Consider the following 25,166-nt stretch of genomic DNA (forward strand, 5'->3'; position numbering starts at 1 on the left):
GGTGTTTCCATTCCTCCTGGTGGAAGGGAAAAAGAAAATTTGATATTTCATGACTTGTGTTTTTGGCAATTCAGGCACAGTTTTTCAGCCTCCGATCCGCATGGAAGGTGATAAAATGAACAAATCCAGGTTTTCTCAGCATCCAAAATGGGATGTTTTCCTTGTTCAGGCCGCATAATTAAATGCAAAGCTGAAAGGATAAATCGCCGTATGCCATTGCGGTTTGTATGTATGACTTTATACAATAAAATACTAGATTTTGGGGTAGCTGTGATGGCTTCTCTCTTCTGGGGCAGAAGGGGTGGATTGTGCCCCAACCTCTTCATTGAACCGTCCCGGCGCGGAGGCTGGTACCCCGGGAGCAGCCGGGCTGGTATCACCCCCCGCCGCCCCCGGGGGGTGACAGTGGTGCCCAGAATGGCCCCAGTCTGGGGCGGGAAGGAGGCGCCCCTGCCCTTCCCAGCATGGCGGGGCGGGACGACATGTGCTGACCTCCCTAAGATGGGGACGCGGGCCCTTCAGCTACCCGCCCTCTCCAAGATGGCGGCGCGCGTTAAGGTACTGCTTCCGGCGCGCTTCCCGCCCTGCACTGCGGCGGCAGCGAGAGTGGCAAGATGGCGGACGTACTGGACCTACATGAGGCGGGAGGCGAAGACTTCGCCATGGACGAGGATGGCGACGGTGAGGGCGGTGTTGGGACTGTCCCCTGACGGCCCGGCCTCGCCGTCCGGCCTGACCCGGTTCCGGTCCGCCGCCTCGTCGCCTCCGGCCCGCCCGGGTGTCCCGCCTCCTCCCGCCCGGGGCCGAGCTCCCAGCCGCGTCCCTGTCACCCCTGCTCCTGTGTCGTCGTCCTCCCCCTCCCGACCCCCAAGTCCTGGTCCAGTTCTCCCCCCCTCTCCCCACAAGCCGCAGTACCGAGCCTAGCCCGGGGGGGACGAGCCGCGCCCGGGGCCGTGGTCTGGGTCCCCTCCCCGGTTCCGACCTGCTCCCCTTTTGCCCGCAGAGAGCATCCACAAGCTGAAGGAGAAAGCCAAGAAGCGGAAGGGCCGAGGCTTCGGCTCAGGTGAGGCGCACCCGTTGCGGTCTGTCCTGCGTCGGGCTCCGGGGTGTCCCGCACCGCTCCGGGCCTCAGTCTCCTGTTTTGGGTTAAACCCTTGCCCTGGAGTCGCTCGGAGAGCGCGGTCTGGTGTAAACACCCCCCTGCCCCCATCTTTGTGCTTTTGGGGAGTTTTAAACGGGTTTGTGGTTGTCTGGCCCTGTTGTCCTCCTGAGTGATGGCACTGGTCACCCATTTCTCTTTCTCCCCGCTTCGCTGCGCCCAGAGGAGGGCTCGCGGGCCCGTGTGCGTGAGGACTACGACAGCGTGGAGCAGGATGGCGATGAGCCGGGCCCGCAGAGGTGTGAGTATCATGGGAGGCACCTTCCCTGCACTCACCACAGGCGCTTTACCAGAAGGAAGGGAGATGGTGGGAGAACGTGGGGGTCTTCAGCTTCGTATCGGGGTTCAGACCTGGCTGGGATAGAGCCCTTCCCCACCTTGCCAGGATTTATGTCAGGCTAAGCCAACAGCCCTGGTTTCCGAGGCTGCATCTCCCCACCCACATATGGCTTGTGCTGTGCTTTACTGCAGCTTTTGGTGGGGACCCATTCCCTGAGACCCCCCCAGGTGATGTGGGAGCATGCCCTGTACTTGGCATAACTCTTACCCCTTTCACACCACAGCGGTGGAGGGTTGGATTCTCTTTGTCACGGGGGTTCATGAGGAGGCGACAGAAGAAGACATCCATGACAAATTCGCAGAGTACGGCGAGATAAAAAACATCCACCTGAACCTCGACAGACGGACAGGCTACCTGAAGGTAGGCAGGGGTGGTCCGTATGGACTGTGCTTGCCCCTTGAACCTCTCGGCTGCTTCGCCACCTTCACCTTGGCTTACGGGGCATTTGAGATTGTCCGTGTGGCAGTAGCTGGCTGCCACGCACGCTTGTGCTTCCCCTTCCCTGGCTCTGGGGGACACAGGGAAGGATTATTCCCATGTCTGGTGCTTCACTGGGCTCCTCCTCTGCCAGGATCTGCTGTGGCTCATGCTCCCTCCCTCCCACTCCCTAGGGATATACTCTGGTCGAGTATGAAACCTATAAAGAGGCACAGGCGGCCATGGAGGGGCTGAATGGCCAGGAGCTGATGGGGCAGCCCATCAGCGTGGATTGGTGCTTCGTGAGAGGGCCCCCAAAAGGAAAGAGAAGGTAAGGGCCGAGCTGCAGGTGTGCCAGCGAGTGAGCGAGACTTTGGTGTGCTGGGGACTGGCTTATTTGCCTGGTCAAGAAAACTCTGGAACCTGTGCTGGGGTGAATCACAGAAGGGTTTGGGTTGGGAGGGACCTTTGAAAGTCCATCTAGACCATGGCAGGGACATCTCCCACTTGATCAGGTTGCTCAGAGTCCAGTCCAACCAGACCTCGAATGTCCTCAATGATGGGGCATTGACCACCTCTCTGGGCATGCTGTGCTAGTGCCTCACCACCCTTGCCATAAAAATTTTTTCCTTATGTCCAGTTTAAACTTACCCTTTTCCAGTTTAAAACTGCTGCCCCTTGTCCTGTCACTACAGGCCCTTGTAAAAAGTCTCTCCATCTTTCTTATAAGCCCTTTTCTATATTGAAAGGCCACAGTGAGGTCTCCCTGGCGCCTTCTCTTCTTCCAACTCTCTCAGCCTCTCTACATAGAGGTGTTCCAGCCCTCGCATCATTTTTGTGTCCCCCCTCCAGACCTGCTCTGACAGCTCCATGTCTTTCCTGCACTGAGGATCCCCAAGCTGGGTGCAGAGCTCCAGGGGTGTCTCACCAGAGTGGAGCAGAGGGGCAGAATTCCCTCCCTCAGCCTGCTGGCCATGCTGCTGGTGATGCAGCCCAGGAAACAGTTGGCTCGCTGGGCTGCCAGTGCACATTGCTGACTCAGGTCCCATTTGTCACCCACCTGTACCCCCAGGTCTTTCTCCACAGGGCTGCCCCCAACCCATCCATCCCCCAGTCTGTGCTGGTACTGGGAACTGCCCCCCCCACCCAGGCGCATGACACTCAGGAGCTTCACACCAGCCCACTCCTCCAGCCTGTCCAGGTCCTTCTGGATGCCATCCCATCCTCCCTCAGCCATGTATCAGCTGCCCACCCTCCCTGAGGGTGCGGTTGATTCCCCTATCCATGCCACCGATGAAGTTATTATAGTCCCAGTATGAACCCCTGAGGGACACCGCTCATTGCTGGTTTCTGCTGGGACATTGAGCCATTGACTGTAACTCTTCAGACGTGGCCATCCAGGCAACTCCTTGTCCACCTACCTGTCCATCCACCACACCCAGATCTCTCCGACGTAGACGTAGACCATATACAGGGCCCTACAGAAGTCTGGGTAGATGACATCAGTTGTCCACTGATGACACCACTCCACTGTAGAAAGCCACTAGATTAGAGAGAGTGAAATCATGGTGTGGGCTGGAAATGCCAATAAACCACCCCTGACACTCTCTGCCCACTCTGTTCCAGGGGTGGGCGCCGACGGAGCAGGAGTCCGGACAGGAGACGCCGATGATGGATCCTCATTTCTACCTGTGCGTTCCAAGTCCAAACTGGGGGAACTGGGTGGTGGGAACCGGGGGGAATTTGTATGTTGGAGACGTGGCATTTGAGAAACAGCTGGAGGAGTAAAACAGTTCATTGCTTCAGCAGGTTTGCTTCTTACAAGATTTTATTGTTTTCATACAAGAAAACTTGAGTGAAGAAGCAAACATCTGAGGTTTCTGGAGGTTATTTTCACTTGTGTTTGTGGTGAATACAGCCCCTGAACCCAGTTATGTACCAAACTATGATGTTTTTAAGCATTTTGTTACGCCTGTGAGTGACCTGGCATCTTGGTCACTCTTCTTTTAGAGAGAAGTTGTTTTCTATACCCCAGGCAAACGTTCCTTACATCTCCTGAGGGGTTTATTCTCTTGACTTTATGTTTGCGAGTGAACTCAGCCTTTTAAATAACTCCGATTTTGTGTAAAATTGTCCTCTCATTATTTGTTCTTAATTAAACATTCTGAGAAGCTGTAACTGAGCCCCAGTTCCTTTCATGCCTCTGCTACTTTTAGATTTGCCTAAAATCAGTTGATGTCACTGGCTGTTGATCTTGGGGCTGGCAGTAGAACACCTTACTAATTGAAAAAGCCATTTTTCCTTAAAGTAGCATTTACAAGCGACAGCTTTATTGCACCGTGCGCTGTTCTCCGTCAGATCGGCAGGCTCTGGGAGTGTTGAATTCTCCCTGTGCCCGCAGTGCACAGAAGGGGCACATTTTAAATTAGTTTTGGTTTTGGGTGGGGTTTTTTTCCCCAAGGAGCCACGGCAGCATCTTTTAAAGGAATTTCTGCTCCAGATTTTGCTTTCTGCCTGACACGGGTGCCTGGCTTCTGGCTTATTGCTCCTCACACGTTGGTGGTGCCATTCAACCCTGCCTGGCACAGAAACATGCCGGTGATGCCACAGTGCAGGCTCTGGTTAAACCATCCCTTGGCCCAAAGACAGGGTCCTGCTGAGAAAATAATCAAAGTTTATTGTTGAATGTCTTTGTGGTGGCACAGACCTCTTGTGTCTCCCCCCAGCCCGCTTTTGGGGGATTCTCCTTGCTCTGCCACGGGTCCAGCCTGGCCTCCCCATCACATGAAGCTCTCCACTGTCCTCCTCTGGCACAGCTCGCACCTCCGTCCTGGCAGAGCTGCATCCGCCATCACCTCCAGCTTGTGCTTTCCAGATCCCCCCAGGCTGTTGCCGGCTCTCCTGGCTGGCACGGCCGTGGTGGAGACGCGGAAGGAACCGCTGAGGGCGGAGGCAACCTGCTTGTGCCGGTGGCGGCTGCAGCGGCAAGTGCGCCACATCTCCCTGCGGAAATGCACCGTGAAGAGCCCGTAGATGAGTGGATCCAGGCATGTATTGAAGAGGCCGAAGAGGAAGAGGATGTGGCTGAGAGATGGTGGCACCTTCTCCCGGGTCAGCATCTCGGGGGAGAACCAGTACCAGAGGCCCAGGAGGTAGTAGGGTGTCCAGCAGACAATGAAGGTCAGGACGATGACGATGGACATCTTGAGTGTGCGCATCCTGGCCCGGGGGATGTTGTCGTAGGATCGACGGAGCTGGATCTCCTGGGAGGAGACTGCGAGGGGGGAATGGAGCGAGAGGTAGGAAGGAGAGAGGAGGAACGTGTTGCCCAGGGGTTAATTAAGAGCAGTGGGTTAATGAGCAGGGAAGAAGGGGCCCAAGTTGGGGGCTGGACCCCAGCAGGAGCATCAGGAGGTGAAAAAGGAAGAGAAGAACCAAGCGGCGATGGAGAAAGGGTGGAGGAATGGCATGGCCCCGGCCCGTGCTCTCACCACGGGTGTCCTTCATCCTGCCCGAGATGGCGGCAAGGATGCGGCCGTAGCAGAGCACCATGACGAGCAGAGGCAGGAGGAAGAGGCAGGTGAAGGTGAACATGTTGTAGAGCGTCTCCTGCCAGTGTGCCCTGAAGCTGCCCACCGTCGCACACTGCACAAAACGGCGGGGCTGCAACCGGCTCACCGTGCGGAAGATAAACGCCTGCAAGGGGCCACGGGGCCGTTAGCATCCTTCCTCCCTCCCACCATTGTCATCGTCATGATCCCACCTCACCCGAGGTGGTGGGTGGCATCCCCTCTGAGGTGTCCCCTCCCTGTACCTCAGGGCTGGGGTTCGCCCACCTGGGGCAGAGCCAGCACAGCACTGAGCACCCACGCCGCACACAGCATCGCCTTGTTCCTCCTCTCGGCGCAGCCCACCGCCAATGGGTTGACGATGGCGGCGTGACGGTCCAAGGCGATGACGACGGTGACAAAGGCCGAGGCGTACATGGCAGCCAACTTGAGGAACATGAGCACCCGGCACGCCGCATCCCCTCCGTACCACTGCACGGTGACGTTCCAGGCGGCATCCAATGGCATCACCACCACTGTCACCAGCAGATCGGCCACCGCCAGGTTGGCCATCAGGACGCGGACGCGGGGTGGACGCCGCCGCGGTGCCCGGGCGGCTGACCAGAGCACGGCACCGTTGCAGCAAGCCGAAGAGAGAAAGAGGAGGCACGTGACAGCCACTCGCACCTTGGCCGCGGTGGAGAAGGTGGGCAGCAGGACGGGCTCCTTGCCAGCGCAGCTCCAGTTCCCCGCTGTCCCAGTGACGTTCATGCCGGCGGTGGCTGCTGTGGGGGTGGGAGCCCGGGGACCCGCTTGGGCTTGTCCCCCCAGCAGGATGTGGTGACGCTGAGCATGTTTCGGGTTTGCCCCGATTCTCCTGGTGGGGTCCTGCTCCTCTGCGCCGAGTTTGGTCAGGTCTCAGCCCAGGGGGGACCCAGAGCGATGGCGCCTGCCCGGGTCCCCTCTTGTTTCCGAGGCAGGGGTGTGGTGCATAAAGGAGTCTGGTCCCAGGCTGGGGACAGCAGCCTCGTCCCCCCCACTCCCTGAGGACCCTCCTAGCTCTGGGAGCAGCTGGGGGTGCAGCTCACCCCCAGGACCTCTCAGCACCCAGCAGGACGAGGCTGGTCACTGGTGTCCCTCAGCATCACCCCCTGTCGGTGTCCCCTGGCCAGCCTGGGGTGGCCTTCCTCCTCCTTCCTCCTGCTCTCCCAGGGAATAACACTGTGGGGGTTAGAAAATCCCTCTTATCACTGAGGCTGAAGAGAAGGGGATGGGGGGGGGGTTGTCCCATGGCTGGCCCTGCTCCCTGTCCTTGCATCCATGCTGGAGCCACATCCTTGTGCCCGGACCCCCCAGCTACCTCCTCCTCCTCCCGCAGGGTGTTTTTAGCTGGGCCGAGCTCTCGGTGGGTGAGGAAGGGGGGGGAGGGGGACACAACACACACACACAGATGGAGGGAGGGCCCAGCTGTCCCATGGGTGCTGCCCCTGTCCCCAGCCGTGTCCTGTGGCAGCATCCTCCACCCCATCCTCAGCAGTGCCCCTCCCAGCAGCACCCCAGCCAGTGCCCCAAGCCCCTACAGTGTCCCCCCGAGCCCTGGCAGTGCCCCCCAACTCAGCCCTCAGCATTCCCCACCACCGGAGCTTGCAATGCCCCCCCAGCAGTGTCCCGAAGCCCCAGCAGTGCCCCATGGCGTTGTCCCCAAGTCCTGGCAGTGTCCCCAAGCCCCAGCAGTGCCCCGTGGCATTGTCCCCAAGCCCCGGCAGTGTCCCTAGCCCCAGCAGTACCCCGTGGCGTTGTCCCCAAGCCCCGGCAGTGTCCCCAAGCCCCGGCAGCCCCTCCGGTGCGGTACCGCTCTGCAGTGCTGCCCAGCCACGCTTGCCGCAGCCGGTGCTGCCAGCACCCGGCACAGCCCAACCTCCCGCTGCGGCACAGGGCCAGCCTCGGCCTCGCCGGGAGGCCACGGGCTCCCCACACCCCCCCTGGCACAATGCTGCAGGGCCTGCAGTGCCCTCCCACCCCGTGGGGGGGCCCTGCCAGCACCCTCACCTCTCCCACTGGGGATGGTGCTCCCCCAGCAGCACCAGGGCTGAGCCTGCGCCCACCCACTGGGACCCTCCCACTGTGTCCCCATGGGGGGACAGCATGGTGTCCTGTGGGGGCTGGACTGCCCCCTCCCATGGCCACACCTCGGCTCCGGGCCCCCCTGCTCTGCCAGCAAGAGCCATCAGGGTCCCCTGGCCCAGATGTGCTGGTGCCCAGATGTGCTAGCACCCAGGTATGATGGCACCTAAATGTGCCAGTCCCCATGCACCCCCTTGCCCAGATGTGCTGGCACCCAGATATGCTGGTGTCCAGCTTTGCCAGTCCTCATCCACCCAGGTGTGCCCAGATGTGCTCAAGACCAGGCCCAGCGGCCCCCCTCAGCCCCCCAACACTTGGAGACGGGCTGAGCTGTGCTGGGGCCTTTATTCACCGGGATGCTGACAGCGTGTGCCCCACCCCCTGCCCACTCCCACCCTGGTACCCCTGTCGCTTGGACCCTGCACCCCAAAACTGGGGGGGATCTCCCCTGGGGAGGGACCATCCAGAGACATGGAGGGTCTGGCAGCTGTTATTGCTCACAGCACACAGCCCCAAGCAGTGCCTGGCACCGGTGGGGATGTGGGGACCCCCAAACGTGGGGCAGGTTGGGCAGTTGGTGGCTGCTGATGAGGTCCATAGGGAAAAGCACTGCTGGGAGGATGAGGAGGGAGCAGGAGGAAGATGCAGGGGAGATGGGGGCAGGGGGAACGCCAGCTCCTGAAGGAATTTGTGGTCGTGCAAAGTTTCTGTCAACAGCAGCAAAGGAAGAATTGTCATGTGCCTGCAGTCATCAGTAGGGTTCAGAGTGAATGTTGCCACCACCTGCTTGAGGAGGCCCCACACTGGCACAAGAGCAGCTGGGCAGGGACAGAGCGACTGCCCAGGGTCCTCCCTTCACAGGGGGGTCCGTGAGGATGCTGGGAGCAGGACCCAGGTGTCCGGGTGCTGCTCCAGGTTGTGGGGGGACATGGGGGGATCCCTAACTGCCTGGCTCCGGGGCCATGCTGGTCTGGAAGTTGGCCAGCTGCCGCATCTCCTCTGTCTGCATTGAGTGTCGGCGCAGCAGCTTGCGGCGTCCCTTGGGTGAGCCGGGGGCCGGGGGGCCACGGGGGCCGGGGGGGTGTGGGCCAGGGTGCAGAGGGGGCAAGAAGCCAGCCCTCCCCGGAGCCAAGGGCTCCAGCAAGAGGGTGCCAGAGCCACGACGCTCCAGCAAACCAGGTGGGCGTCGGCGGGCACCCGGTGGGGACTCGGCAGCTGGCAGCGGCACGGCCGATGCGGCACAGTGCCGGCCTCGGCCCGGTGATGGAGGCGGCGAGCCAGCCCAGGGACACCCCTCCATTTCAGGGGGGTCCCGGCGAGGTGGTTTGACCCGCACCGTTTCAGGGGCCGTGTTCCGGCGTGCCAGTGGCTGCGGGCAAGTGGGGGGCACCCGTTCGGCCCAGGCGGCCCCCAGTAGCCCCGCTGCCTCCCGGCCCTCCACACTGTGGCGCCGCGGGCGGCCGCCCAGGCTCAGCCCCTCCATCCCCGCCACCAAACGCTCAGGGGGTCCCCATGTTCCCTCCGTCCCCGGGGCCACCAACCCCCAGGGCTCCGAATTGAGGCGCTTCAGCGGCCGCCCCCGGCCACGGGATGGCTCCGGTACGGCGGTGACCGGTGCCGGTGGTGGTGGCGGAGGGAAGCAGAAGACGTCCCTCTCTTCTTCTTTCTCACTGCCGGCCGGCGAAGCCGCCGTCCGCACCTCGATGTCAGAGGGCGACATGCAAAGCGCCGGTGAGCGTTTCTCCTCCAGCCCAGGCGAAGGGGGCGAGTTTAGGTATTGCCGGGTGGTTTTGGTACCCGAGGGCGAGGTGTCGGTGGTGATGATGATCACCTCCTTCCCTCGAGCTTTGCAGGCATCCAACAGCACCTGCAGTGTCTCCCGGTCCCCCCGGTTAATGGCGTAAACCAAAGCAGAGGCTCCAGCATAATCGCGGGCGCTGGGATCAGCACCGTGAGCCAACAAAACGGCGGCTACCGCCGGGCCGGCGCGTTCAGCGCAGGCATGCATCAATGCCGTCTTGCCCGTCTTATCGGGGATGTTGGGATCGGCGCCATTTTCCAGGAGGTACCTCACCATACGGGGCTGCTCCAGCGGGTCAGCGTAGCCAGCCCGGCACGCGGCCATCAACGGCGTTTGCCCGGCGGCGTTGCCCTCGTTGATGTAGGCTCCTCCTTCCAACAAGAGCCGGGTGAGACGAAATTTGCCCTGTGCCACAGCTCGCAGCAGTGCCGAACCATCTGCTGGTAACATGGTTAAACCGGGTGGCCCGCCGGCACCAGGAGGGCGGCGGACGGGGCTGGGCATCGCGGCACTTACGGCAGCTGGGATGGCGGATGGGTGTGCTGGTCCGGGAGTGTTGCCCACTCACTGCAAGGGGACACGGCGCATGTTGAAGCCCCCCCCAACCCTCACGATGGGGCAGTCCCAGCTCCCTGCCTCAGTTTCCCCAGCTGCGTCCCTTGAGGGGATGCTTCTCGTGGATGCTACCAGCCATGGCAGCACAGCCCGTGGTACCGGGTCCCCTGGCCCCCTCTGCTGCTGCCTCTGGGCTGTGCCCACCTGCCTGCGCCAACCCCTGCCTGTGTCGCCCTGCCACATCCCTGTCCCGCTGCCTGTTGCCCCCTCCTGCATCCCCATCCCCCTTCCTGGATCCGCCCGTACCCCATCTTTCCCCCCGGCCTCTATCCCCTCCCGTACTCCCCCAAATCCCTGTCGTGCACTCCCTCATTGTAGTCCTCATCCCCCTGCCTGTACCCCCTGCCCGTATCCCCTGCCCGTATCCCCTTCCTGTAACCCTTTTGCATCCCCTGCCTGTACCCCCATTCCTGCCTGTACCCCCCATCTCATCCTGCATCCCCCCTGCATCCCTGCCGGTACCCCCATCCCCTCCTGCATCCCTGCCTGCACGGTTCCCATGGTGACCGCAGCTCATCCTGCTCCTCCGCTCTCTGACCAGCCAAGAAAATGGGGGAGAAACCACCAACTCTCCCATTCCCCCCCCAGTTCACCAGCCTGGCTGGTGGCTGCCTCCCCCCCCCCCCCCCCCAGCAAGACGCCAACTGCCACCGAGCCTGGGCCTGATGCTTGGGGCTGCACCCCCCCTCCCCGGGTAGGGGGGACACCCCAGAAAGGGGACCCCCCCACCCCAGCCCCTCTCTCCCCCATCCCTCCATCCCTTCTTCTGTTACCATGGTAACTGGAGGGTGGTATCCCCTGGCGACGGGTCCTGGTCCCAGATGCCCCGGGGATGGAGGTGTCGGGGACATTGTTCAGTGGCCGCCATCCCGGCCTGCCGCCGGCGTAGCGGGGAGGGGGGGGGAAGGCAGGGGAGGTTATTTGGAGGGTTTCCCCCCCCCTGCATCGCTATTTTTGGCAGCTGCTGGCGCGGGGAGGGCTGGAGAGGGATGAATCACCCGGCGGCGCAGCCGGCAACGAACCTGCTGCGGCGAGCTGCCTGCGCGGGGGTGCGAGGGAGAGAGTGGCCATAGGGCCTGAGGCAGCATGGCTGGGGGGTCACAAGGCAGTGGGGCTGGGGGCCATGGGGCAGCAGGGCTGGGGGTCACAACACATCAGGGCTGGGAGTTACAGTGCACCGGGCCTGGGGGGATCACAGTGCAGCAGGGCTGGGGGGTCACAAGGCAGTGGGACTGGGTGGGTCAGAATGCAGCAGGACTGGGGGGTCACAACACATTGGGGATGGGGGTCACAGAGTAGCGTGCCTGGGGGGTCACAAGGCAGCCGGGCTGGGGGACAGAATACAGTGGGGCCATGGGGCAGCAGGGCTGAGGGATGACAGTGCAGTGGGCCTGGGGCTGTTCAGAACGCAGCAGGGCTGGGGGCCAGGGGGCAGCAGGGCTGTGGGTCACAACACAGCAGGGCTGGAGGCTATGGGGCAGCAGCACTGGGGGCTATAACACAGTGGGGCTAGGGGCCATGGGGCAGGGGGTCACAGCAGAGCCATGTCGGGGGCCATGGGGCAGCGGGGCCACAGTTCTGGGGGACTGAGATGCCCCACGGCAGAGAGGCGGGGCCGGGGAGCCCCTGCACCCCCCGTTTCCCCGCTCTTCCGTCTCCCCATTCCCCCCCCGGTACCGATCCCCCGACCCATTTTCCCGCCCCATTCATTCATTCACTCATTCCTTCATTCATCTATTCCTTCCCTCCGCCCCGCCCCGCCCCTCGCCCCCCTCCCCTCTGACTGGCTCCGCCGCGAGCAAATCAACGCGGCGCCCGCCCCGGACGCACGTGAAGTGGCTGCGCATGCGCGGTGTGAGTACCGGGCCCAGGCTGGGGGGGGCACCGGGAGGGACTGGGATGGGGGGAGGGGGGGGGAACACACACGACACCGGAGGTTGGGTGGGCTGCCCCGTGTCGCCCCCGTGTCCTGGGGGTGGGGGGGGCTGCCTTGTGTCCACGCGTGTCTCGGGGGGGCTGCTCCGTGTGTGTCCCGTGTCCCGGGGGGGCCTGCCCCCCCCCCCCCCCCCCCAGCTCCCTGGGCCTCGCCCGGGGCCCTGCCCCACATCTCCGCTGCCCCACTCATCCCTGGGGTGTCCCCTAAACCCTCCCCAGCACAGGGGGGCTGCCCCACTCCAAAACAAGGGAGGGGGCTGCACCATGCCCCCCATTTATCCCCACACCCCCTCTGTCCCATGTTCCCTCCCCCAGCGCCCTCCCCCCGGCCCCCCCAGCCATGGCGGGCCGAGGCCGGGGCCGGGGTCGCGGGCAGATGACCTTCAACGTGGAGGCGGTGGGCATCGGGAAAGGGGATGCGCTGCCCCCCCCAACTCTCCAGCCCTCCCCCCTCTTCCCGGTAAGTCTTTAAAGGGGGGGGGGGGAGTTCTGTCCCCCCCATCCCTGGTGTCGTGGGGGGTTCCCCCCCCCCCCCCCAAGGGGAGCTGAGCTTGGCTGAGCACTGACACACTCACTGCACATGTGTGTCGTCGTCCCCCCCCCCCCCAGCCCCTGGAGCACCGGGCGGCCCCGCTGCCGGGTGGGGAGGAGGGGGAGTACATGCTGGCACTGAAGCAGGAGCTGCGGGGCGCCATGAAGAACCTCCCCTACTTCATCAAACCTGGGGCACCCCGGAGAGGTAGAGAGGGGTAAAGGGGGGGGGCTGGTGTGTGGGTGTGTGTGTGTGTGTGTGTCCCCATCCTCCTGCACCCCCTCTTTGAGCATGGGAGGGGAGAGGGATGGGGAGGGAATGGCGGGGGGGACGGTGCCTGCCCCACGGCACCCAGCCTGCTACTGTGGGGCACATCAGCTCGACTGCCCCCAAGCCCCACTGCACTGCGACCCCCACAGCCTCCAGCCCCACTGTTGTGACCTCCCCTAGCCCCGCTGCATTGTGATCCCCATGGCCCCCGGCCCCACTGTTATGACCCCCCAACCCTGCTGCCCCATGACCCCCAGCCCCACTGTGTTGTGACACCCCCCAGCCCCATGGCCCGCCAGCCCCGCTGCATTGTGATCTCCCCAACCCCCAGCTCCGCTGTTGTGGCCCCCCAGCCCTGCTGTCGCAGGCCCCATCGCAGCTGTTTCCAACTGGGCTGCCTCTCAGCCTTGGGTGTTCCTGCCCAGACCCCCCCCAGTGCTGCTCCCCCCCAATGCACTGACACCCCCCATGTTGGGCCCCCCCAGATATTGAGCGCTACTCGGACAAGTACCAGATCTCCAGCCCCGTCGACAGCGCCATCGACTGGAACCCAGGTGGGGGGGGGGGGGTGGGACAGGGGGAGCCAGGGGGGCTCAGGGCGGGGGGGGGGGGGGGGGGGGGCTGATCCAGCCCCTCGCTCTGCCCCACAGACTGGAGGCGGCTGCCGCGAGAGCTGAAGATCCGGGTGCGGCGGCTGCGGAAAGGCAGTGAGTGTGTCCCCCCACCTCGTCCCCCCCTTCTTGTCCCTGCTGTGGGGCCGGATTCTGCCCCCCCACCCCAGAGAGGGGGTTAACACTACCCTCTGCCCCATGCAGGGACCACCATCCTCATTCCCAAGTGCAAGCAGCGGGTTGCGCTCGACAAGGAGGAGACCATTAAGAAGCTGGAGGTAATGAGGCCAAAGGGCGGGGGGGGTGTCCTTACTGGGGTGGCCTGGCTGGATTTTAGTGTCCCCCCCTGGTTAATGCTGTGGGGGCTCCCCAAACCTCCAGAGCCTGGAGAAGAAGGAGGAGGAGGTGACGTCGGAGGAGGAAGAGGAGAAGGAGGAGGAAGAAGAAGGGAAGGAAGAAGAGGAAGAGGAGTATGATGAAGAGGAGCATGAAGAGGTGCGGTGGGGGGGACACATGATGCATCCTAGTGGGCCCCCAGTTGGGGTGATGGGTGCAGCTGTCCTGGCCGTGGGATGGCCCTGGTGGGGCCAGGGTGGGGATGGGGGGGCTCAGGTGGCACCCTGACGCCCACCCTGTGTTGTGTCTGTCCACCCCCCAAGGAGACTGACTACATCATGTCCTACTTCGACAACGGGGAGGACTTCGGTGCCGACAGCGATGACAACATGGATGAGGCGGTCTACTGAGCTCCCCCCCCAGGACATCGGGGTCCCCTGTCACCAGCCCCCCCCCCCCCCGGATGCCAGGATCCCCCATCACCAGCCCCCCACCCCCAGGACATCGGGGTCCCCTTTCACCAGCCCCCCCTGGGACACTGGCATCCCCTGTTATCAGCCCCCACCCCCCCCAGGACATGGGGGTCTCCCATCACCAGCCTCCCCCCCCTCCCTGGGACATCAGGGTCCCCTGTCACCAGCCCCGCCCCGGGATGCTGGGATCCCCTGTCACCAGCCCCCCCCCCCCCCCCCCGCCTCCATCCCCGGGACATGGGGTTCCCCTGTCACCAGCCCCCTCCAGCCTGCAGGTGGCACTTGTGCTCCAGGGACGGGGCGGGGGGGGGGGGGGGACACACAACCCAAGGTTGGGGCACCCCAGGGTGCTGGCAGCTTCGGGGGGAGGTGACACACACGACCCACAGATGGGACATGAGGACACCCCGCTACCACTCCCCCCCGACTTGGGGGGGGGTCGCCACTGTGGTGGGAGGGGTCGGGGTGGGGGGGAAGGACAACCCCCCAGCCTTGTCCCCACGCCAGCAGTGGGTGGGATCATTCATTTTGAAGGCAGTTTTAGGGGTGATGTGGGGTCCCCCCCAAACTCCCCCTGGCGCTCCCCCGCTTTTGCAGCAGCTTTTTAACATTTGTGGTTTTTTAATCATTTTGGGTGGATTAAAGTTGATTTCTGTATTTCCAGTTCATCTTGCCCTGTGGCCTCAAACCCCACGTGGGATTTTGGAGGGGGGGTGTGTGTGGATAATGGGGTTCCCAAGCTGTTCCCCCCCCCAACTTGCTGGGCTGTTCCCACCCAGGGGGACATAAGGTTTGTTACCGTAGGGTTGTGAGCGGGGTGTGTGTGTGTGTGTGTGTTCCTGCCCTAGGGGTGGGGCGCTGGGTGCACCCATGGGTGCAGGGAGCAGCTGTTTAGGGGTGCCTCCCCCCCCCCCCCCCCAGCTCTTCACCCCACACACGTGCAGGGCCGGCTCCTGGCTTCGCCAGAGTGGGAGAGGTGCCCGGCGGCACCCGGTTTTCCGCCCCAGCACCCCATCGGTTCACGCTCGGGTACCCCCCCCCACCCCGGCCATGTGCGGGGTGGGCACGTGGCACCTGGTGGGGGGGACAGGGATGGGGTGGGGGGGTACAAATCCCCAGCTCCTGGAGTCAGGGGACACAGCGGAGCCGTGTTCCTGTTCCCCCTGTTCCCCCTTGGGCTGTGGCAGCAGCTGGGGGGGGGGGGAAATACCCCCCTTGGGGTTTTCCCAGCCTGGATTAACCCCTGTGGTGCTGGGCTCCAGCAACACAGGGTGCAGGGTCAGGCCCCCGCTCCATCCCGGTGGGGGAAAGTTTGTGCCTTCCCAGGGCGGGGAGGGGCAGCAGGGTTTGAACCTCCCCCCTCCCCCTGCCAACCCCTGAATGTCTCGTGGGTTCCCCTGAACCCCCCAGTTGGGGATGATTCAGAGTGCTGGGCTGAGCCCTGCCAAACTCATCGCATGCACCAGCAGTGCCCAGGGCGGCACTGGGGGGGGGGGGGGGGAAAGGGTTTTTTTTGGGGGGAAAGGTGTTTTGTGCAGCCGGAGGGGACAAGGCAGAGCTGGGGTGGGGGCCACTCGTGTGAACCTAATGTGATGGGGAAGCGCCGCCTCCCCCCCTTCCCCCACCCCAGGGCAGGGTTCCTGTTTATGGTTGTTTTTCAATTCCTGGGTAATAAAAAAAAAAACAAAACCAAACCCAAACCCAAACAAAAGCAGTAGGTCAGCAAATCCAACACTTGTTTGGTTTCGGTTGCATCCCTGCCTCGTCCTGCCCCTCCCCCCCGCAAAAGCAGAGGTGTCCCCAAGGGTGGCTGGGCCATCACAGGACTCCAGGAGGTGGTGATTTCCCAGCTGCAGCCCCCAGTGCTCCCATGGGGCAAGGCAATAATCCTGCACGGGGAGGGGGGGGGGGGGGGCAGCAGCAGGACCCCACCCCAGGGAAGGATCTGCCCCCCCCGCCGCCCCCAGGAATAAGACAAGCTGGAAAGGGGAATCTAGGACTGGGAAGAGCCGCGGGGATTTCAGTGTGGGGTTGTGGGACCTGGCCCAAATCCCCTAGGAAAAAAAGAGCTGGGGGGGGTGCTCCTCCACCCCCACAGCCACCGGCTGGTTTCATGCCTCGGTTTCCCCAGCACCGTGGGGCCTCTTCCTCCCTGGCGTGGTGCACGTGAACGGCGCGTGGGCCTCCTCGTGCTCACTGCCCTGCGCCAGCCATTGCTGCTGCGGTTATTTTTACCCCCCACGCCGGGAGGCGGGCACAGAGGCCCCATGAGGGGGCTGGTTTTGGGGTCCCCCCGGGGTTGGGGCAACCCATGGTTCAATCCTGGGGGTTTTAGAGTGTTTGGGGAGGGCTGAGGTGTCCTGAGTGTCATCATTGTGTTGTGTGTCCCCCCCATCCAGGTTGTCCCCCCAGCCCTAGTGGGGTCGGGTCATGGCCTGGCTCCCCGCTGTGCCCCACGAAGTGTCATTGGGGGGGCCAGAGCCCCAACCTGCACCCGATGTCCCGCCGGGAGCCAGTGTGGGGAGGGGGGACCTGCTGGCATGTGTGGGGGGGTGTCCCACTGCCCCCTGAGTGAGATGGGGCTGTTTCACTCCAGGCTTTGCCTTCCCTGCCCCCACCAGGGGCACCCCCAGCCCAGCACCCCCCACACCCCAAAAGAGAGAACGATCTCCAGCAAAGCTGCTGGAGGATGAGGGGATCTGGGGGGGGAGCTGTCACCAAGGCCCCCATCCTGCTGCAGACGAGCAGATCTGGAAAACCACAGAGCTGCTGCACCCAGGAGAAGCACCCATGAGGGCAGGAGTGCAGGCAGGGGTGTGGGCAGCAAGGGTGCGTTCGTGAGGATGGGGAGGACCGAGTTGTGCCAAAAGTTGCACGACGCTCCGATCCCAGGTGCCCCACATCCCTTTTGGGGACATCTCTGTCGCAACCGCTGGGGGTGCTCGCTGCTCCCCAATGCCCCCCCCCATCCCAATCCTACCCACCCCCTTCCCTTCCCAGTGCCCCAGATGCTGTGGCTTGTCCCGGGACCTTTGGCTAAGTTGGGAGCAGCTGGGAAGCAGGGCCGGAGCCAGGACAGGCCCTATGCCAGGACCCAGCACCGTGGGGCGGCCGGCATCCCACCAGGGCTGGGGCTGGGGCATGGCTCGGGGGGGAGCACGGCACTGGGGTGGGGGGGACACGGACATGGCACTGAGAGGGGGAAGGCATTGCACTGGGAGGGTCCCCACTCCACGGGGTCGTCCACTATCTTGGCCTCCCAGCTGGGACCCTGCAACTCTCAACTCCTCCATTCCTCCTCCTGCTTCCCCCTGGGGCTGGTGGGATCTCACTGCCATGGGTGGTAGCAACACCCCCAGTCCCCCCTCATCCCCCCCACCCCACCCCACCTGGGGCTGGATCCTGCTGGGGGGGGGTGGGTGGGGACGGACACATGGACACGTGGCTTCATGCAAGGACAGGTGGACACATGGGTGAACCAGAGGAGCAGAACCCAGATACGGGGGTGGCTCTGGGGGCAGAGACACCATCACACCCCTCCCAGGAAGTCGAGAGTGGGGGCAACACCTTAAATCCCCCCTTTTTTTCCCAGAAATCCATTTTTGGCCCAATTTAGCTGCAGCTGCTGCTTCCCCAGCTTGCTGGAAATAACACACACACCACCCCCCGCCCCAGGCAGGGAGGAAGAAGAAAACCAGGCAAAAACAGGCAGCGGGCTGAAAATACCCAGGGGGGAAGGCTGAGGGGGGGGGTCAGGCCGCAGCCCCGTGGTGCTGGGCTGGCGAGGACGCTCCCAAGCTGCTCCAGCACAAAGTCCGAGCTGCTGTGACCGCTGATCGGGGGGGACGGGGGGTGTTTTATGGCGCTCATTTGTTTAATTGAGGCTGTAAAGTGGGGTGTGGGAGGGTGGGTGTGGGGTGCAGCCACCCCGGGAAAGGGCGGGGGATGATGGGGTGGGGGTCCTGTTCCCTGCCAGGCCTTTTAGTGGCGGGGGTTGTTATTGTAGGGTCTCCGGGGCGGCTGCTCCCAAGGTAGGGTGGGCAAATCAGGACCCGGGCTGGGGTGAACGGGGTGGGGCTGCACCCCACTGCTGCCGAGGGATGAGTGTTTGCAGAGTCTGGCGCCGGGCTGCCCGCCAGGTCCCCCACTGGCTGGCCGTAGCCCCCAGCAGCTGGCTGTAGCCCCCCCCAGGCTCGGCTCTTTCTGCCCATACTTGGCCTGGAGTGGGGCTGACCCTTCGCCCGCTTGGACGGCAGCCCGGGCACGCCGGGGACGGTGCCAGCTGGGCACGGGGATGGCGGTTGGGCCCCCGCGCCTTGGCGCATGCCCCTGGGAAGGGAAACTGAGGCATGGAGGGGGAACTGGAGCAATGGGTGCCTGGAGGGTTCCCTCCTGTGGATGTGGGTGTGGGGGAGGTCCTGGCACCCATGGGAGTATCTGGGGTGGCCTGCGCCAAAGGGGGGGATGGAGGATCACCGGGCCAAGCCGTGGTGTTTGCGTGGTCATGGAGGACATTGATGGCGCTGGGTTGGGGACGTGGTAACTTTCCCGGGACAGAGCTGGGATAAGGGTGGCGGCGGGGGGAAATGTAGTGGTTGGAGTAAATGGATGAGAGTGGGGATAAACCTGCCACGGCATTGCGTCCCTTCACCGGTGTCACCGGTGGCAGGGCTCGTACGGGGATTCTGCTCACCCTGTGGGGAGTCAGGGTTGGGCTCGCTAGGTCCAAAGGTGCGGGCTGGGGCATGCGGCCGGACAAACTGAGCTGGCCTGGCATGGCCAGAGATGCTGGCTTCCTGGTGATAAGGCCTCTCTACGTGCAGAGCCGGTGCCGTGCCATGCCGGCAGCGGGGAGATAAGGCCAGGCGGGGGGGGGGTAAAGGGCTCCCGGTGAGGTTGGACGAGGCATCAGTGGCTCTGGCAGGACGGGGAAACTGAAGCACGGTGGATTTGTATGTGGGTGCAGACAGAGAGGACTGGGAGCCCCATCACTGCTTGGGGTGAGCGGCTGGGTGCCGGCGCCGGCTGCCAAGTCGGTGAGGGGTGAGGGAGCAGAGCTCTTGGCCAAGGTCAGGGCTGTTTTCCTCTCTAGGGTCCCGTTCCTCGATACAGCTGGTGGACGCAGGTAGCATCAACCCCCTGGCCCGTTGCCATTAACTTTCACCTACATCCCCCCAAAATAGGGCTGGAGGAGGGTGGGATATTGCCGCGACAACTCTGGTGGCAATGGGAAGCTGAGGAAGGTGCCGAGGTCCTACTCAGCGTGCTTCAGTTTCCCCTTTCGGGTGCTGATCCTGCTCCCCAAGTGCTGCATTTCCTCCCCTGCCAGATTTTGGTTTCTCACTCTGGAGCGATCAGGAGCCCTGGAGAGCCAGCGCCTACCCCAGCACAGTGCCAGGATGTGGGCTGGCAGCGAGGTCTGCTCCCACCTTGGCTGGTCCCAGTGATGCCACAGAAATAGACTTGGGAAAGCTCTGCCTAGCCCAGGTCGCAGGTGTTTTGCTGGCTGCGTCTGAAAACATGGGGGAAAAAAACCCTCCTCTCAGTGGCAACTGCCACATCCCAGGAGCACAGCTTAAATTTTGGTGACCAGCATCCAAAAAACACCTACTCTGGTGGCTGCGCTGCAGCTGGAGGGAGGTGGCAGGGCAATCAGCAGCTGCTAGGTTAACGAGAGCCAGCATCCAAAGGAGGCAGCTGTGAAAGCACCCAGCTTTGTGGTGGGAAGGGGTCCAGTGGATGTGTACCATCATGATTTGTGTCCCCTCCCACCCCAGCACCAGCTCCTTGGGGACAAGCACACCCATCCCCTCTCCAGGGCACTGCCACCCCCAAAATGACCTCACAGCTGTGGGGACTTCATCCCACCTTCCCCACCAGCCACCATCCAAGAGGCTAAGCCACCATCTCAGGTCTCTCTTTATTAAGATGACACCCCCCAGGGGCATGTCAAGCATCAACAGTACAAAACAAACTTTTCCCTTTTCCCCCTCCTTCCCCCCCAAATCCCAATACAAAACAGTACAAAAGGAGTTTGTCAGCATCTTTAACAAAAGCAGCCAGCAGGATTGAAGATTCTCTCTTTCCAAGTGAACCCAAGGCACCAGGAAGAGCCAGCCCCCATCTGGAACGGGGTTCGGTTCTGCTGATATCAGCCCCCATTCCCCCCAGCCATCACCCAAGGCTGGGGTTTGTTGAAGCTTTTGGTCAGGGACAGCTTGGGTATTGACAGCCGAGAAGGAACGGGAGAAGGAATTCCACTGGGACAGGAGGAACCCTCGCTCCTGTGTCCCACGGGATCCCGTCAGCTTCTGCAGTCCTGCCGGGACCAGCGGGACCAGGAAGCAGCGACCAGGGGTTACCGACAGAAATCTGTGCGGTCAAGCCATTCCTCCCATCCCATGGGAACACCAGCTTCCACAGGCTGGGAAAGTACAGACTCAAAATCAACATTACAGAATCACAGAACGCAAACAGACTCCGACATGGAGCGGGGTGTCTCAGACTAGGAGCTGGACTACGACCTGCGGCAGTGCTCCTCACACTAGGTCAGCTTCTCCCAGCTGGACCAGTGCTTTCCCGAAGAGGCTGGACAGAGCTGCTGCACACGGCTGAATGCGGAGCAAGGGAGCACTCGAGCAGAGGCAGGGCAGCTCAGAGATTGAAGGCATTTAGAGCTCACTAGCAACAACCCCACCCACTACCAGAGAAATGAGTTTCATTACAATCTTTGCACACACGGGTGCGTTCTCGGACACGGAACTGACACGTACGAACAGGTTGCATCCGTCCCTGGGGACGGCATAGGGGATTGAAGGCATCATGATGGCAATTTTGGACACGAATGTCTTTAAGTCTTTTTAGGCTGGAATCTGCCTCTCCTAAGGGTTTGTGAGGGAGGTGTGTGAGGCCTTTCCACCTCCCCTGCTCCACCTCAAGATTCTCCTGCCCGTTTTCACATAAGCACCTTGGTAGTTTGGGTTTGGTTTTTTCGGAAGACTTTGGCTGTAAGGAAGGTCCCAAAGCACCCCTGAGCCACACCGGGGTTTCTCGGTACAGCTGGCACATGAGGGGACACAAAGACTCATACACTTCATCACCTCGGCCACACTCGCCGAGCAGAGCCTCGCCGGGAGCCGCATCTGCCGTGCGAGCGGCCGCTCGTCCTGCAGCGGGGCTCTTCAAGCCGAGGTCCGTGCTGCTGCAAGGTGTCCACAGCGGATTGCGAGTCCAGAAAAAGCAGGAGAGTTAACAACCTTTGACTCGGCACTCACTGCACATTGTCATTCGCGATGCAGGGGTCCACCTGAGGAGGAGGGAAGCAATTTTAATCCCGAGCCAAAAACCCCACCCCAATGTTTCTGCAGAGCCGTCTCATCTATCCTGCCACCCCCACCCAGGGTTCAGGCCCCCAGGAGAGATCCTCCCCACCATGCCAGCACTGCATCTCACCTCTGTGTAGGTGGGTGGTGGCATGAACTTGAACTCCGGAGCGTACATGAAAATGGGGCTGTCAAAGCTGTCGGGATCATCCAGGAGTGGTGTGGTGGGGCTCTCCAGGCGGTGGTCTTCAGGAACGATGTCCAGGTAGCATGGGGGCGCTGCGAGGGACGGAGGAACCGGTGAGTATTCTGAGATCACCTGTGTTCTCCCGCTACACCCCACTGCACCGCAACCCCCTTTTAGCCCCTCCTAAACTTGGGGGGTGGGGGGGTGGGGCTGTCGCAGTGGTGCCCACCAAGGACCCCCTCACAGTCAACTGCATTATCCTCACCTTCTGGAGCATCAGGGAGGTTCAAATCCACCCAGCTCATTTCGGAGCTGGTCTGACTAGCCATGCTGGAGCTGCGGCTACCGATGCCCGAGCGGCTGCCGATGACAAGGGGCAGCTCCAAGATGATCTTCTTGGAGCCTGGGACACTGACGTAGATCTGCGAGAGCAAGAACCAGAGTTTTAAGGGACGCTGGGAACCAAGAAGGGATGAAGTTTATCCCACTAGTGAAGCAAGGAAGAGGAACAGCAATCCAAACCACTCACCTGCAAGAAATACTCCACACGCAGGATGTTGCAGCCCAAGATGGATGGTTTGAGCTTCTTGACGCGGATGGTCTTGCCCCGCCAGGACTCGGACATGCCCGAGATGATGTGGTTTCCTCGGACACAGGAGAGTTTTTGGGTGAAGACCTTGGTCTGCCCGTTGGCCAGGTAAGTGTGCTTGGCAATGATGGCTGCTTTGGGCACCACAATGCGGGAGCAAGTGTTCTCGAAGTCGGCGTTGATGCAGATCTCATCACCTGAGAAGGAAATGGTGTTTGGCATTTAGGAAGGTTGGAGCTTTTTTCTTGTGGGATGCCCCTTTTAGCTGTTTAACATCCCCGATGTTCCCCCGCTGCTCAGGTACAGCTCGCCCCACCCACCCTACCCCCCCGCCCTCTTTCTCCCCTAGTCTATGAGGACAGGCTCTTACCTTCACAAAATCCTTTCCTGTCGATTTGAGCGCTGACTGACACACGTCCATCAGGAATGAACATACAAGACACCTTCTTCTCTTTCTTGGCAGCAACTGGGGACTGCAGAGAAACATGATTGTTACCTAGGTGAGACCTGCCCACTGTTCCCATCCCACTCTCCCTTCCTTCCTCTTATTTTTGCAACTACAGCTTCAAGTTCCCCATGAGGTTCGAGTGTCTTGAAGCTAAGTGAAAGCAGAACAAGCGCCTCACTTTATCTGCCTCAGTGTAGATTTCTAGAACTAACTAGGACTTGCTAAGAACTAAGTATTTAATCCACGCTCAGCAATAAAACCTATTAGGAGAGTCTTAATGACAGAGGTCAGACTGACCCTATCCAAGGGCTTTTCGCCCTCCTAGCTACCTGCTGACACCCACGCCTCTTGGAGTAAAGCAGCACTTACCAGCAATTCTGGGGTGTTCACGTCAACAGGATCCATAACCTCGAAGCGCTTCTTTATCTCCTGAGTGGGAAAGGACGGGCGCTCCAGGAAGGCCTTCACCCAATAATCCACGCAGCCATACTTTCCCTTGAAGGTGGTACCCAGAGGCCTGTGGAAAGACACAGTTGTTAGACACATCTGAGGCAAGAGCAGAACTTCCCGTAGCGATCCATCTTCACTTTTCTTTTCAGAGGCATCGTTTGTCTTGTACTTACCCCTGGGGAAGCTCGAATCCAAATTTGTACTCGTATTTGTTCCCAGGTCTCAGGATTACAGAGCCGTCCTCATCTTAGAAAGGAAAAGACGAAGGGAAACATTAGTTGAAGCTCCATGGGTTTGTTCTTAAACATTATCCTCTGTTCTGCTTACACAGGTGGTGATGAAGCCAAGCGCTGCATGTGCTTGAGCCGCATTAGCTGTTTGGTAAGAGCCGCCTACACCTGTCCCCCAAGAACAGCCCAAGATCCCCGTGTCTTCTCGAAGCAGCGAAGCGCTGCTCATTTAATTTCACTTCTTCTTTCAACATCCTCCTGTGAAGCCAGAACACTGTGTCCTGATGCACTTCAGTCCCTGTTACCTCTCCTCACCACACCCTGCTTCCACTCTGTGGGAGTATCCAGTACCCACTTCTCTCCCCTCTTCTCTATCTCCAAGACTTCACGTCACCCCGGTTATCACCCTGGACACTTTGCCACGTCCCTCTCTCTTGTCTTTCCTGGAGCCAGCCAAACAAGGCAGCTGCTGAAGGGAGTTCTCCATGCCCAGGAGAAAAGATCAGGTGAGACCCCTCGGTCTCAAGTGAGATCTGCACTTTCCATCCCCCGACCACCACCCGTCCCAGGCACAGCACCAGCACCTCCTGCTGCCCTGACACCCAGTCGAGGCCAATGCCAGTACTCGCTCCCCGCAGGCATACACCATCACTGCCTGTTCTGCGAGCCACACCAACACCCAACGGCTTCTGGATGCTCCATCAGGCAGCTCGTCCCCCGCCTTTCAAACTTTGAACTTGACTTTAACCAAGCCCTGCTGTCCTCTGCTTGTTCACAGACTTCAATCAATTTGCTCACTCCCCCCAAGACTCAGCCAACATCCAATACCACTTCCGTCTCTGTGAGAATCCCCAACACCAGCGCAACACCGCGACTCCTCGCTGCAGAACTAGCCTGCTCGACGCGTCCCCCAAGGGGACGCGACCAAGAGACTTGCTCCAGCCTCATCAGAGGCCAACCACCAAGAAAAGCTGCCGGTCAATGGCCAGCTTTCTAGCCCTTTTCTCCCCACCACCTTTTGCCCCCCAACTCCCTTCTCCCAGCCCCGAATCCTCACCAGTGGGCTGCTCCTCCAGGGTGAGAACATCCTCGAAGCGCAGGTACTCCATCTCCTGCTTGCACTGCTGGGGGCCCTTGGCCCAGTTGACCTTGGCCACCCCACAGGCCAGCACCCTGACGGCGCTGACGCGAGTGACCTCGGCCACCTCCACCAACACGCGCCCGGCCACTTTCTCCCCACTGCAGTAGACCTTCTCTGGCTCGCTGAAGGCCATCATGAAGGCCTTCACCTTCTTGAACATCACCATGGCTAAGGTGAGTGTGGGGGAAAGCTCTTGAAAAAGTAGCGAGGGCAAGAACCGCGGGGGTTTTTTTCCCCCTGAAGAGGAAAAAACAACCCTGAAACAAGCCGATTTTAGTCAAAAAGCGCCGTCTAAGCCCTCGCCTCCTAGCGCTTAGGACGGGGAGGGGGAAAATAAGCGGGGCTGCTCCACAAACCAGACGATCCTCACCCCCCGCAGCCCTCAACGCTTTGAGAGCGGCCCCCACCGGCCGCCGCCTTTTATAGACTCCGCCTCCCCGCCCTCCCCCCGCCCGCGCCTGTTGATGCCAGGAGCTCCACGCCGAGGGCGCGTGGCCAGGCGTGCTGCTCGCGTGATCAGCGCCCCCATTGGCCGCCGCCACCTTGTTTACAGCCCCGCCGTCCAATCAGAACACCGGGTGCGGAGCGTGGACAGCGTGTGAAGGAGAGGCGAGCGTGTTCAAGGGAGAGGAGGGGGG

The 25,166-nt window shown here is 61.7% G+C and overlaps 5 protein-coding genes across 6 annotated transcripts; 2 read left to right on the top strand and 3 right to left on the bottom strand.

The window, feature by feature from the left end:
* The first annotated feature begins 595 nt into the window (after positions 1-595).
* On the top strand, positions 596-4,094 carry RBM8A (RNA binding motif protein 8A). The gene is made up of 6 exons (XM_049806386.1): positions 596-681; positions 1,004-1,063; positions 1,323-1,400; positions 1,723-1,859; positions 2,111-2,247; positions 3,543-4,094. Exons 1-6 carry the CDS (start codon positions 615-617, stop codon positions 3,586-3,588), a joined length of 525 nt encoding a protein of 174 aa, XP_049662343.1. The 5' UTR covers positions 596-614; the 3' UTR covers positions 3,589-4,094.
* Positions 4,095-4,159: 65 nt separating this feature from the next.
* On the bottom strand, positions 4,160-6,714 carry LOC126041111 (gonadotropin-releasing hormone II receptor-like). The gene is made up of 3 exons (XM_049806385.1): positions 5,753-6,714; positions 5,408-5,612; positions 4,160-5,190 (listed from the first exon to the last, which is right to left on the bottom strand). The coding sequence occupies exons 1-3, from the start codon at positions 6,233-6,235 to the stop codon at positions 4,697-4,699; spliced, it is 1,182 nt and encodes a 393-aa protein (XP_049662342.1). The 5' UTR covers positions 6,236-6,714; the 3' UTR covers positions 4,160-4,696.
* Positions 6,715-7,914: 1,200 nt separating this feature from the next.
* On the bottom strand, positions 7,915-11,177 carry ANKRD34A (ankyrin repeat domain 34A). Its single transcript, XM_049805573.1, has 2 exons — positions 10,778-11,177; positions 7,915-9,956 (listed from the first exon to the last, which is right to left on the bottom strand). The coding sequence occupies exon 2, from the start codon at positions 9,891-9,893 to the stop codon at positions 8,529-8,531; it is 1,365 nt and encodes a 454-aa protein (XP_049661530.1). The 5' UTR covers positions 9,894-9,956; positions 10,778-11,177; the 3' UTR covers positions 7,915-8,528.
* Positions 11,178-11,804: 627 nt separating this feature from the next.
* POLR3GL (RNA polymerase III subunit GL) lies at positions 11,805-14,231 on the top strand. Of its 2 annotated transcripts, XM_049805448.1 has the most exons (8): positions 11,805-11,858; positions 12,255-12,399; positions 12,549-12,678; positions 13,227-13,295; positions 13,392-13,448; positions 13,557-13,630; positions 13,734-13,847; positions 14,012-14,231. In XM_049805448.1, the coding sequence occupies exons 2-8, from the start codon at positions 12,280-12,282 to the stop codon at positions 14,096-14,098; spliced, it is 651 nt and encodes a 216-aa protein (XP_049661405.1). In that variant the 5' UTR covers positions 11,805-11,858; positions 12,255-12,279; the 3' UTR covers positions 14,099-14,231. The 2 variants fall into 2 exon arrangements, with proteins under 2 accessions (XP_049661405.1, XP_049661406.1); XM_049805449.1 differs by lacking the exon at positions 11,805-11,858 and having other exon boundaries at positions 11,971-12,399; positions 13,392-13,445.
* A 5,836-nt stretch (positions 14,232-20,067) lies between these two features.
* On the bottom strand, positions 20,068-24,928 carry TXNIP (thioredoxin interacting protein). The gene is made up of 8 exons (XM_049805917.1): positions 24,445-24,928; positions 23,331-23,403; positions 23,077-23,224; positions 22,630-22,732; positions 22,200-22,456; positions 21,936-22,092; positions 21,614-21,762; positions 20,068-21,467 (listed from the first exon to the last, which is right to left on the bottom strand). Exons 1-8 carry the CDS (start codon positions 24,692-24,694, stop codon positions 21,432-21,434), a joined length of 1,173 nt encoding a protein of 390 aa, XP_049661874.1. The 5' UTR covers positions 24,695-24,928; the 3' UTR covers positions 20,068-21,431.
* Positions 24,929-25,166: the final 238 nt, after the last annotated feature.

Source organism: Accipiter gentilis, chromosome 7 (genome assembly GCF_929443795.1).
Source record: "Accipiter gentilis chromosome 7, bAccGen1.1, whole genome shotgun sequence".
Lineage (NCBI taxonomy): Eukaryota > Metazoa > Chordata > Aves > Accipitriformes > Accipitridae > Astur > Astur gentilis.